The 14,435-nt window shown below is 40.0% G+C and overlaps 1 protein-coding gene across 1 annotated transcript; it reads right to left on the bottom strand.

Moving 5' to 3' along the window:
* Nucleotides 1-11,047: 11,047 nt before the first annotated feature.
* On the bottom strand, nucleotides 11,048-12,836 carry LOC112178653. Its single transcript, XM_024316821.2, has one exon. The coding sequence runs from the start codon at nucleotides 12,471-12,473 to the stop codon at nucleotides 11,382-11,384; it is 1,092 nt and encodes a 363-aa protein (XP_024172589.1). The 5' UTR covers nucleotides 12,474-12,836; the 3' UTR covers nucleotides 11,048-11,381.
* Between the last annotated feature and the right edge of the window lie 1,599 nt (nucleotides 12,837-14,435).

The raw sequence follows: 14,435 nt of genomic DNA, 5'->3' as shown, positions 1-14,435 counted from the left end.
ATTTCGGCAAGAATATATTAGGGTATCTTCTTGGAGTTTTATGATTGGTTGGATGACACACTAGGGCTTACTTGGCAAATTCTCATTGGTGGAAGGCATGTGGAATTAATAATTTAATTCCTTGAGAAAATAAACAGAAAATCACGGCTTGAAGGCCAAGCATTGCCGTTCCCTATATATACAAGCACCCTAGACGTTTCAAGGGACCACTACACAATTCAGAAAATTCTCTCTACGCGCGGAAGCTCTCTCCATTCTCTAGTTCAACATTTGGCGTTTTCAAGCAAGGAAGGAAGAAGCAAGCTTAGGCCGTGAGCATCATCATCCATTCCACCTTGAAGCCGTGCACTTTGAAGCTTGCTTTCAAGCTTCATTCGTTCATTGTTCAAGTTATTCATCCATCTCTCCATTCACGGTGTAATTCAACCTTCTTTCTTGTAATCACTTTTGATTCTCCTTGTTTGATTTCGTTGGATGTTGTTCTAGTTAACATTGATGTTTGAACAAGGTTTATATTCTGAAATTTTATGATTGAATAAAGGATTTTCGATTTCTATGTTGTGATTCCAAAGTTGCTTATGTGTGATTGTTCGATTCAATTTGCTTTATAGATATCTCTTGTATGTTAATCTTAATTGGTTCGAAACTCTTAGGGTTTATGTATGAGTGGTGCTAGATTTAAGAACATGAAATCAACTTTTTGTTTTGTGTAACTTGAATCGAAAGTAGTAAAGGTTTTGGACAAAAATCGAATTCAATTGAAGAGGATTGCAATTAGGTGAACTTATTCATACTAAGTTGTGCACTTGAGTTGATAGCCTTTCTTGATGCTTCTTGCGTTGAATATGTATGATTGACTAGCTTTCTAGGGCTTGATTACATGTTTGATAGGATTAGTCTTTGTGCTTTCACTTAGATTAATTAGTGTTGAAAGTAAAATATGGGAATTCGTTTGCTTTCGAATGTTTCACATGATCAACTCCTTTCACATGACTTGGAAGAACAATATGAAGTTAATTCGAATTTAATCATGAACTTGGTTTTAATCTTTGTTTCTTACATTTCATTCTTGTATTTGTGTTTTTGTTTATACTTAGTTTTAATTCTTGTTTTTAATTTTCGAAAAACCAAAAACCTAAAACCCCCCTAAATTCGTGAATAGTGTTTATATGTGTGAATATTATACTTTGTTTTTATTTTAATTGTTTAAATTGTCCTACATTGACAGGTGTACCCTCAATCCCCGGAATAGAACGATCCCTACTTGCTTATACTACTAATGATGTTTAAAGGGTTAAATTATATGCTTGCTTTGAGCGTATCAGGTATATATGTCCGTCCTAAGGTCATTGCTCCTTTAACTGTATTTTTTGAAAAATATGGAGACATGAGCCAACTTGATTGTTTCAAGTGTTGCATGTGTGACATTGAGAGTATGATATTTGAGAGGCTTGGGCTTGTACTTTATAGCATGGATAAGACATTCATCTCTAACTTAGAATTGGATGATATATTGGAATGGCGGGATGTAGTGCGTGATGTTCTGTGTTTAAATGTTCTAATAGGGTTTCTCCTTGAGTACTTGCAAAAACTATCACGTGCATGTTATTTCTTGAACTTCAGTTTAAAGGAATAGAGCATTCACCAAATGGGAAAATATATGCTTCTTGAGAGCCCTGCCGAAGATATTTACAAAATAGTAAGGATAGAGCAGAAGCTGCGTGATATTTTGTCTCGTAACTCAGATTCCCTTTCAGATATTTTGAGTTCATAGTTGAGTCATCATCTAGTATAGAGCAAACTACTTTACTTGGGTTACTTGATTGTAGGCCTTGAGTATCGTATGTGGAGATAGGTACGCTTATGATGAATGATGTACATATCCCCATTCTGTGAGAAGAAGCTTATAACCCATGGTGGACTTACAACTTTATTTTGTTAACTTTGTTGCTTCATTTATAAGGGGCGAACTGATTTACTTGGGTTGCTTGATTGTAGGCATTGTGAATGATGTATATGTCTCCATTTTGCGAGAAGGAACTTTTAGCCCATGGTAGACTTGTAACTTTATTTTGTTGCTTGATTTGTAACTTTCTTTTGGCCCTAATGGATCTTCATAGGAACATGTGCACTTTTTTTTTAATTTTTTTTTAGGGGGAACATGTTGCATATATTTTGCTTAATGAAATCTGCTTAGGATCCCATCATTATGGCTTTTATCACTGTTATCTTTATTAGCCCCCTTGGTTAGGTGAACCAAAAATGGGTTACATAATCAATATATGAGTGTATGCATGTGTGTATGAGTATATACACATTTTTTTTAAAAACTTTTTTTATGAAGGAAAGATTGTGTATTGAGGAAAAATGGGATTCAAAAGGGATACTCTTTCATTTTGAAAAATGATTCATAACACATTTCAAGTGATATGCTTTCTTGGTTGGCTATACCATAGCGGTCAACATAAAAAAGTAAGGGAGCTTGAACAAATACAGAAAGAGTCATTTTTTTGTTTTTATAAAGGGTAGATAACTTAAGAATAAAGCTTGAGCCATTTGCCATTTATAGGACACGCCGCTGTACCATCGTGCGAGGTGAGCATGTAGTATCCACTTTAATAAAGTTCTTTCACAATGAAAGGACATTCCTATTGTGGGGCAAACTTAGAGGGTCCAAAAATTTGCCTCCTCATATCAAGGTTGGTCCTGAGATTCTAATGGTCTGAGGCGAAGAAGTAAAATGTGACCTCTCACATACACACACACACAAACACACACACACAAACACACGCGCGCGCACACACAGCGCTAAAAAAAGTACAAAATCCTATGAAGAATTAATAACAAAACAAAAATATACGAATTTTTATTTGTAAATAGATGTTTGAAATACAAAAATAGTTAAACATAATAAATATATAGAATTCTTGGTCAAAACTTTTATATGGAGAAGGAAATGAATTAGTTATTAATATGAAAAAGGAAAAGAAAATGAAATAATTGTCTGTTTTTATATGGAATAGGAAAAGGAGAAGGAAAAAACCTTAAAAGAAGCAAATATGGGATACAAGGCTCAAACCCTAGTTGGTTCAAACACAAACCAACAGCTCTACCGCTGGAGCAGCATGTCACCCTATGATATTTGTAGCAAACAAAATATATATACGCTACATAACTGTTAACGTTTGGATCCGTTGGGGATCTAATTAACGATAAGTGAAGAGAGAGAGAGAGAGAGAGAGAGAGAGAGAGAGAGTGACACAAGCGAAGTATAGTGGTTCACCTCCCGCCTTAGCGGGAGACTACGTCCACTTGAAAGCTTATACTAGTGTGTCGAGCCTTGCGGCCTAACAAGATTACAAGAGATGTAATGGGATTATGTTGAATCGTGTTTAAGTGGGAGGAGGCATTCCTTTTATAGGTGAAGGAATGCCTCTCCTTTACATTTTCTTAGATGTGGGATGCAAAACTACTATTCTAGTCTAGAAAGCCTATTTGTGAGGGCATGTTGGCAAGGCCGGGAAGGTGGCTTCCCGGCGACGGATTTGCGACTTCCGGATACCGTAGCGTAGCTTGAACATAGGGCTACAAGATGCATGTCTCGGTTGGGCCTCACCATGGCTTGTGGGTGTCCCAAAGAGGGTGTTACTTATGCTTGGTGATGTAGTAAATACTCCATATTGTTGGAGGTATGTACAAGTCCCCGAAGTCCCCAAGTAAGAGGAGCTTCTTGGTTGGGGAGTTATAACCACGATGTCATCAAGCATAAGTAACCGGGCGGCACGGAGCCCCTACAATAACGTATATACATAATTAACCTCCAAGGCCCCCGGAAACTAGTGGCCTGAGACAGCTGCCTCAGGTGGCAGCCCTCAGGGTCGGCCCTGCCTTACATGCTTGACAACTTGAGGACAAAGTTGTCTTTTTGAACTGTTGCGGCTTAACTTTCTTGTTATATGCTTCAATGACTCTCTTGTGGTATAGTGAAATCTTCTTTTCAACTTCTTATCTTTTTTCCTCAACTCCTTCTAAGTCTGTCTACCTACAGTCTACACATGAGCTAGCATCTTAATCTATGTTATTAATAGCAGCAACTCTAGCAGTGGGGATTGCCACCTCTATGGGAGAGATGACCTCAAACCCGTATATGAGTGAGTATGGAGAGAATCTAGTAGCACTTCTGGTGAAATTTGATAGGCCTAAAGGGTGTTAGAGAGATGATTACTCCAGCCCCCGGAGTATTCATATATCATCTTACTCAAAATTCTCAAAAGCATCTTATTTGTTACCTCAGCCTGACCATTCTCTTTAGGGTAGTAAAAGGTTGAGCCATGGTGCTTGATTCCATAACCATTGAGAGTCTCGCTCACTTACTTGCTGATGAATGGGGTTCCGTTATCTATGGCTATCTTATATAGAATTTTAAATTTGTAGATGATATGCTTTTTGATGAAGTTTGCAATAACGGCTCCTGTGGCTTTTTGGAGAGGGATTGCCTCTACCCATTTTGTGAACAATTCTGTATCAGTAAGAATCTACACATAGCCACAGGATCCTGGGTGAATTTTGCCAATCAGGTCTAGCCCCCAAGTGTGGAAAGGCCATGGTGTGAGCATGTCTTGGAGCAAAGTATGTGGCTTGTGATTGAGATTTCCATGAACTTGACATGTGTGACACCTTTTGACTGTAGCTTTTGCATCTCTTGCATGGCTGGCCAAAAGTAACCCATGTTGAGTAGTAGCCGGTACAACTTTCTCATACCTTAGTGTTCTCCACAATCCCCTGCATAGACTTCTTTTAGGACTTGCTGAGATTCTTCTAGGCCTAGGCATGTTAAATGTTCCCCACTGTAATTAACCTTTTTTGAATAGTACTCCTCCATCCATAAAGTACCTTCTTGTTACTCTTTTGAACCGATAGGCTTCTTTGGCGTTAGTGGGTAACTTTCCCTCAATGAAGTATGTTAAGTATGAGGTCTGCTAATATTTAGAGGTCGTGAGAGTGAATGCTTCTTCCATTGAAAGTACCTTAGAGCAGTTTGGGCATGTCGCTTGTAATTGTGTGGCTTGTCTTTTCATATCAGGCCAGTAGTATCCCTTGCATTACAGACAGCGGTATAAGCTTATCATTTGATCCATGCAACAAGTATTCTCATGCATTTCCTACAACCTTTTCTAGGACTCTCTTTTCTCTATGCATTTGAAGGAATACCACTGGAAAGACGCTTGTACAATGTTCCTAGGAGCATCATGTACTATCTCGAGACTTTGATGTTATTCTTCCATAATTAATCCTTAATGCTTTGCACCCAATCATCTCCTTCACACTATTCTGCGGTGAGCACCATTTTAGTGACCGGCATGTCTCTTCGGAACAATGAAATATTTGGTTCCTCATTAATGTAGGAGAGCTTGGAACCCAAAGTGGCTAAAGCGTCAGCGTATCTATTGGTGATGCTGATTACAAGCATTTCTATGCGTGTAATTGCATCTTAAACACTAGAAATATGCTAATCTCCAAATCAATTATTATGTAATTAATTCATTTTTGTTTAATTGTAGGAAAGAAGCGGAGTTACAGAAATCAAAGAAAATGGTGCAAATTTGGAACAAATTGGAGTTTTTGACAAGTATACGAAAAGTCAACATTGGTCAACCATGTTCAACATGAGCGAGGAAGCCAAATCCGATTATTCCAAGATGGGGAATTTGGTTGTGCTTTAAGATTGGAAGAAGAAAAAGAAGATATTAATAAAAAATTGAAGAAAAGAAAGAAAGTGGTGTTAATTAATCAAATCACTTGATTAATTACATTAACTAGATTTATTAATTGGCATGCTTCTGCTACTCACCTGCTGCATTTCAACTTTAAACTTGATCTAGTCAGAGAGCGACACGTGGCAGCTCAACACCATTTATCTCTCACCCATCCAAGCAACACCGGATCATTCTCTTTCTCTTGTGGAGCTAATGAGGTGCTGCCACCTCACCTCATCCTTTCTCTTGCCTACAAAAACGTAGCCACATATCCCTTATATTCTCGCTTGGTCCCTTCGAGAAGACAGCCACCACACTTTCCCAATCCATTTTCTTCTCTAACGGCCGCAACACACCTCCGCTCCATTTTTCTCTTCTCTCCCACTTCTCTCACTTTCCAATACCATTCTCTACCATTTTTCTCAAGAAACAATTAATGGGTTTTCACTTCACATCATCAAGGATATATCACCACAAAGGGATTTTGACTTTGGTAAAGAGTGGGGGGGGGGCTTAATTTCAAGTTGGGTTCATATTTGCCTATAGCAAATTGTAAGCTTAGCTTGTATTCCCTCTCTTCTTTATCATTTCTCTTAATTTCTTATGCATTTGATGATGTATTTGATAATGGGTTGTTGAGTAGTTCATAACTCATCTTGTGTAAATATTGATGCTTTATTGAAATAAATGCAATTTTCCTTGTGTATGCTTTAATTCCAAATTTATTGGTCCTTAGAAGCACGTTTCTAAGCTTTGTCACCTTTGAAATTATGTTGTGGGCAATTGTGATGGTTAGATTGATAAATTGACAACTAATTAGTCTATGGCATCTATGATTTAAGTGTGGTAACCATTAGCTAGCTTAATTGTAGTTAAGCTTGCTTGGTGTCTATTATCTTGCTCTAAAGTCCTCTAATTTTAGATTAAGGCCTAAATTAGAGAGTTGATTGTGGCCCTAACCGACATAATCAGTACAGTAAAAGGATAATTGGTTTAATAGCCTTGACCGGTACTAGATACGAGACTTAACACATATAGGAAATGCATGCATTTGTGAAATTGGCATTGATATTTGCAAGATAGTTAGTGTAAATCCATTAATTTGAAATTCCAAAATTTCAGTTTTATAGTTCGATAATTAGTTGTTTGGCATACTTTTCAGTTGCGTTTAATTGAGTTAATTCTCAATCCACATTTTCCAACAAAATTCTAGATTTCATTGTGCATAATCCATTTCGGCTACAAGTTAGTGGCTTTGATTAGGCTTAGTGTGAGCTAAGCCGAGTATTGTCAAGGATTGGTAGCTTGTGTATTTTATTTTATTTTATTATAGTTTTCCTTGTATGTTTTTAAGTCATTCTAGCATCAATTACCTCGGTTAGGTCTAATGTCTAATCCCTGAGGTACGATAATCAAGGTTTAAATATTTCCCTTACATGACAATGATACGTGCACTTGCATAAAATATATATCAAGCATGCCCCTGGTATGTTCTATGGTGATATGCTCAAATGTCCCTATGAGGCTTTCTGCAACTGTCCTGTAGGGTGCCAGAGCCGCTTCATTTAAAGCAAAATCTCCTCTAAGCTGACTCAGAACTAGATTTGAATCATCAATGACATTGAGGCTTTTGATTCTCATTTCTTGTGCTCTATACAAGCCAATTGATGAGAGCCTCATACTTGGCTGTGTTGTTGGTGCAGGGAACATTTAGTTTGAAGGACAAAGTTGTGGTCTCCCCACCAAGACTAGTCAAAACTATTCTAGCTCCTCCTCGAGTAGTTGTAGCTGACCCATCAAAGTGTAGAGTCCATGGACTACCATTGTGGATACATTTGAGAGTTCACCATAAACTACCATAAACTAACTTAGATAAAACCAACTCATCATCTTCAGAAAAAAGTGCCAACATATCAATCGAAGCTTGCCCCTTTATGGCTTCAGTGTGCATGTGTTATCAAACTCTGATAGTTATAGCAACCATCGTGCCAAGCGTCCAAACAACATTGGCTTAGTAAGGAGATACTGCACCAAATCAGTTTTCACCATAAGATAGAGCTTGTGTGCCAAAAAATAATGTCGCAACCTTTGAGCTGCATAGATAAGCTCTAGACATATTCTTTCGGTTTTGGGGTATCGAGTTTCTGCTCCTTGAAGTTGACGGTTCATGTAGCTCACCGATTGTTCTTCTCCAGAGCTACTATCTTGAGCAAGCAATGCTCTCCTACCAAGGCAAGATAGATCTTCAAAGAAATGGCTGGTGTAGCTGTTCTCATAGTTGGGAGCGAGTCTCGTGATTAATTGGTTGACCTTGTCATATGCCTCCCTGCATTCATTGCTCCACACAAACATTTCCTTTTGCTTCAACAGAGGGGTGAAGACTTTAATAAGAGCAGGCAGGCCGGGGACAAAGCGTCTAATGCATTAGAAGAAATTCTTGAGCTCCTTTTTTCTTGATGGTGGTGGGGATGAGATTATAGCCCTAGTCTCGGCTAGATCCACATCTATTCTCCTATGGTGTACTATAAAGCCCAAGAATTTTCCTAAGGTCACCCCAAAAACACATTTATCTGGATTCATTTTCAAATTATGGAGCCTGCATCTTCTCAACACCTTCCGAAGGGTCTGCCAATGTGCCTCCTTGGTCTTAAACTTCACAATCAAATCATCTACATAGTTCTTAACTTCTTTTCCCATCATGTCATGAAAGACAACTGTCATCGCCCTTTGGTAAGTGGCTCTTGCGTTTTTTTAACCCAAATGACATCACTGTGTAGTAAAAATTCCTGTAAGGATTACGGAAGGCAGTTTTCTCCTCATCTCTTGTAGCCAATTAATCTGATTGTAGTCGCTGAAGCCAACCATGAAAGACAATAATCCCTGCCCAGATGTTGAATCTATCAAAATATCCATATTGGGCAATGGAAGCTCATCTCGTAACTCAAGAGGGAGATTGGATCATCAAGCCTCTGAATCTTCAGTTTTGACTCTAACATAAATTGGAGACTCCACTAGGGATTTAAGGTGGATACGGGATTATCCATTGGTAGTACATGATGAGTACTTAGGGAAGAATGAGTAAGGTGTGGTAAGCTTAAAATGGGTTATGCTTGATGTCCCTTCTTTCCCAATGTAGTCCTCTTTATATAAGGTTCTTAGTAAAGGGTTAAGGGTTTCAAAACGGTCTGTAACTCCCTATTTCAGTAAAGGCAAGACTTCTTTTTGTCACTGCTATCTTAAGCGCTAAGCTGAAAGGGTATAAAGATCAAGCAACGATTCAGGATTTTTCCTTTACCCTTTGTCATGACTCTCTTGGGAATACTAATCTCGACTCCTTATCAAGCTATTCCTAGTTAAGGTTTTGGAATCGATTTTGGTCTTGGGTTTGCCTTAAGCTTATAAGGTGAAAACTGGGGAAGCACAGGTTTTGGCTTAAGGTGGGTCGTGATTCAATATGCTTTCTAAGCCAATAGGGTGATGAGATGAGGTATTCGTTACTAGCTTGTACGCGGGAAACCCAAATTCAAGTTTGGTCCTTAGCTCCCAAGACACTTGGACACTTGACATTTGGCCTCCATAGGCCTTGCAAAATTCTGTAACCTTACACACCACAACCCACTAATAAGCCCCATTTTGGTCTAGTGGCTTGGGTCGATGCTAGTCAGCCGTGTGGCATATTGTAATAGGCGAGTCAAGGCATGTCACTGAGAATTCGTGCGTGCAACTTCGCATGACATGTGTTAGCATGTGCTTGGCTTGAGTAGCATGTGGTTGCCAAGGGATGTTCATGAGAGACAGTGTGCCAATAAGAGAGAGTGTGCCTGGTCATGGAGAAGTGTCCATGTGAGCTTGGGCATGTTTGAGCGTGGCTTGGCCTGACTCTTAAATGGCCTTTGTTTGACTTTGTCCTAGGGAGGGGCTTGGCATTTGTGATGTCCCTTGCTTATTATTAGGCATGGCATGACATGGCTTGCCTCCCGTAGGTTCTAAATACAAATCTTGCGAGACGCCCAGCTTGCTAGGCATAAACAACATGGCGTAGTAGGTGTATAATCACGCCTATTTATACACGCATATTACTCTAGGCTTCACTCATTGACCCAATATCGATACAATGAGCCTTAGATTGAGTCTAGGCCAATCTTCGACCTTAGAACTCTCCATAAAAAATAGGTAAACATTTTCGGGTATCAACAAAAAGCAAATGTCCTTTCATAGTATACAGACTTATGTAGTCACGCGTCAAGATCTCCTCATCAAGCAGTGGCCTAGTTTATCATCTTGTACATAGTAGTACATCATAAAAGACCGAACAGAGGATCCGAAATTACTTTACGATAGTTAAATTGTAAACTCGATATCGTCAACCCTCCAAAACCTAAAAGTTCTAATTCTTTTCAGAATCAATCCAAACTTCACCAACACCATCGTTTAATCGATTTCTAATGTTCTAGAACATAAAAGGAAATCCAACTGTCGGATTTCCATAAATCAACACCTGAAACTCTAAACTTCGGAAATCTTTGATTGATATCAAATTTTCACCAAAATCTACCAAATTCATATCCACACATTCCGAATGCTAAGCTCTATCTAACTAGTCAAATTAGAAGGCTAGGAACAGCTGCACGCTGTTAGGTCCATAATTACCTAATCAATCTTTTTTTCTCATTTGTTTTTTCTTTGTTGTTACTTGTTAGTCTGATACACCGACCACTGAACTAGGGTTTTCGATTTTGTTTGGTTCCCTCACAGTTGTGGCTCCTAAGGTGATTTACTTCTTCCCCCAATCATTCCCAGGCATTGCTCTCGGGTCTTTGACTTCATGTTCTGCTCTAGTCGAATTGTGTTATCAACACGTTCTCTTAGTTTTGGCCTTGACCTAGTTATGGAGACATCAATTTCTCTCAATTTTAAGCTTTAATTGTCATCGGCGTTTAGGAATTCCCCCCTCCCGTGGGTTCTTTATAAGGGGTTTATATGGAGAGCATTAGATATGAACTCATTTGTCTATTGATGTTTTAAGTTAAACCCAAGATCATTTTCTTATCAATCTCTGCACCCAACTCGCAAAAGCAGACATACCTTTTTATAAAGAAAGATTGATTAGTTTGCATTAATTGGTGTATCAATGACACTCGACTTGCAGAATATCAATCATTATCCTTATCTCTTTGGCCTGAACATCCATATCTGATTTCTCAATATTAAGGAAAATTATATAGAAGTTTACAAATAAAGAATGATAATTTTGAAGTAATCGGCGTATCAATGACACTAGACTTTCAGAGTATACCAGAAAAAATATATCTATCTATTTAACTATGAATATTAACTTTATTCTTGAAGGAAGTGACACTATCTCATTAACTTTTGCAACGTGCAACCTCCAAGTACCGTCCATTCTTCAAGCTCCCATCTATATCTCTTCGGTATGCAACTTTTGCACTCAAATGAAGCATATGTCGAGATGGAAGGACTTGAGGTTATAGCCTCCCCCGAAGCCCTGTATGGAAGGTGTACCAATGCACAAGTTTGCACTGCTTAATCCGTGGTAACCACAACCAGCAGCTACCATCTTCATCATTATTGAAGAAAAGAAGCATGCTAATGGCACATCCAGTGTCATTGAATACCGACTGATTCAGCAGAAAAGGTTATCGTTTCCAAAATTGAATGAGATTCACCTTCTAAAGATGTTTCCATCCTAAAAGATCTGCAACTGAAGTAGAAAACAGCACTCATCATAGAGTCGATAAGCACTACAAATGAATACATAACCACCAAAAGAGGCCCTTCCCATATGCGAGAAGACCCATCGCCATAGCTCAACGTCTTCACTCTATGCTCAAACAAGCCCTCAACAAAAGCCATTCCAAATGTGGATCCAAGAAATATGAGCAGACCCACCTGAGTCTGGCCCCTGATCAAAGCCCCAGACTGAACCAATGCCTCTGGTCCCGAGACATCCTCCAAAACACATATCACAATTGCAATGTTGCAAATAATAATAGCATTAGCAAAAACAACCGAGAAGATAAGCCCAACCACCATTGCGGCATATATGATAAGCTGAGGCGACAGCCCAAATATAGAACATGTGTTGCACACTGCAAGAAGGACAATCAAAAACAAGGCGAGGCAACCAACAACCACCATACACATCCACACGTACGTAGAAACAAGCCGCCTCCAGATTTTGCACATAATCAAGTAAAACTTGGACGCATCAAACTTCTTGAGGGAATAACTCCAATACACAGAGTAAACAAGCGCGGCTTTCGACAACAAGGACAATGTGAGGTACAAAGGAAAGCACATAGCGGAGGAGATAGCCGTCTCAGCAAACTTCTGGCACGAGTGGCTGATGAAAGGCCTCAAGGGGAGTCCACTGGACTTGGCAATTAGTAACATCCTAACAGTTAGTCTCTTTACAAGTGAGTGATCAACTAGCATATTCGACAAAAGCACGGCGGCAGACACGGGGCAGATTAACAAGGTAGCAATAGCCAAAAAACCCCAGGAATTGAAGCGGAGAATCCGTACCGTTTCCCTCAAGATTTCTAGGGCGTTCATTGAGTGGAACCTATGATGATTGTGACCAGATGGCTCAGGTTCTAACTCCAATCCTGGCAAATGGGTTTGTTCTTGTTCGGATCCTTGTTTAGTGGCATGATCTATTCTCATTTTTGGGGAACTTTCACTATACGCTTCCATTATCTTTCTTTCTTTCTTTGCTTGCTTAATCTAATCAAGCAAGACCCTAATATCCACAAACAATGAAAAAGATCTGATCTGATCTGATAGAGCTAGCTAGCAAGCTACATGAACCGCGCTAGTGTACAATTACAAATGTTGGCCAAGAGAATCAGATCCGGGCGAGTGTACCTGGAAAGCTGGGACCCACAATGGCGGCGGTGATAGGATTCAGAGGGCGGAGCTCTGCTGCTGCTGTTCGGAGGGAGACGACGGCGTTTTGGAGGTCTGCCTCTGTTTGGGGATGCGAGGCCTCTGTGTGTGCGCGTGTTTAACTTGGTCTGCATTTTATATGTGGCTCACCTGAACCTGACAGCTTTACTACCTGACGTCTTGAGACGGTGACGTTTTGGACTTGATGGAGAGAGAGCATTTTAATGTCTCTATGTCTATATGAATGGACATACTTGGTGCCGACTGATGATAGAGTTGAGATTTGACAAATGATCACATAAACCAAGTAACGCATTCCACTAATGACGCACCATGAGATTTCTTTTATTTTGAAATGATAGAAAATAATAATTAATTGAAACTCAATTTCGGAGTTTCTTAGATTAAAGGGAAAATGGTCCGTACGGTACCCCGTCTTTGGCTCCTTATAACTTTTGGTACCTGACAAAAAAAAATATCAATACGGTACCTGAAGTTCTATGCCCGATCGAGGATTGGTACATATGGCCGTTAGCTCCGTTACATCGTCTGCCAGCTAGCAATTTTGATCATAAAATGACAAGTTTACCCTTTATTCTTTTTTTCCTTAGATTTTTTTTTTTTGTGAACGTTTTTTCCTCATTTCTTCTTCTTCCTTAGTTCCTCTGGTTTTTTTTTTTTTTAACTAATCCTCCATCAAATTCATGCCAAACCCAACTCCTCACCCCTAGAGACTTTTGTGTCTTCTTCTTCTTCTTCATCTCTGCAAAAGACTCCATCTTTTCTCCTCCCCCAACTAACCCACAACCCAAGACCCATTTTTGACCCTAACCCATTTCACCTGCAATGCTCAGAAACCTCCGCCGCCTCTGCTCCCGTCTTCGGTGGCCGTCCAGCCGCCGGTCCCGGAACAAAGTCGTCATCAAACGGTTCTGGAAAACGAACTCCAAGTCCCAATTCGAGCACGAACCCACTTCCAACAAGTCTTCGTCGGCGACGGTTCACCCGAACGGCCAGCTGGGCAGGTCGAAAACTGAGAAGTCCAGGCCTATTCGGGTCACCACTTTCAACGCCTCCCTGTTCTCAATTGCGCCGGTGATTCCGACGCCGGAGAAAATCGAGCAAGACGAAAATGACGTCAAGGTCGTAAAGAACATAAATTCCAAAGCCAAATCGGAGAACTAGCTCATTGACATAATCAACCCCCAAGAGGAAAAGAAACAGTTCACCAGAGGCTGAAATCCAAGAAGCAGATCAAAGATCCAAGATGTAGATGCAGATCAAACAGTTCACCTTGGTTCTCTCTCTCTCTCTGTGTTCTTCGCTCTTCCTCTTTCCAGATCAAAGATCCAAGATGCAATTTTGAGAAACAAAAACAACCCAGAACTGACCCGGCTATGTTTTGGGATGGGGGAGTGATTGGGTGCCCCATATTTTTGAGCTTGAAAATCTTGCTCTTGAGCTCGGCTACCAGCGAGGAGGAAGAGTTGAGTGATGAAATCTGCCTCCAAGCGTCCAGATGTGGGAGCCACCGTTTCAAACCGGCGACGGACCAACGCCATTGAAGCTGGTGAAGTGTGAGGACTGAGAAAAGTGAAAGGAAGGTGCAGAGCGCCGTTTCTTTAGGTGGCTTTCCGTCCACCATCGCCGTTTGAAGCAGCCAAACTCCCCAATTTGGGGTTCATTTGGTGAATGATTTCGAAGACGAGTCGGAATTGGATTTTGGGTTCTGGGGGTTTGATTCGGCTGTGCATAATATTCTGATAGGGC

The sequence above is a fragment of the Rosa chinensis genome, chromosome 7 (genome assembly GCF_002994745.2).
Source record: "Rosa chinensis cultivar Old Blush chromosome 7, RchiOBHm-V2, whole genome shotgun sequence".
Lineage (NCBI taxonomy): Eukaryota > Viridiplantae > Streptophyta > Magnoliopsida > Rosales > Rosaceae > Rosa > Rosa chinensis.
The sequence above is the reverse complement of the archived record's forward strand: the minus strand, read 5'-3'. Positions and strand labels throughout refer to the sequence as shown.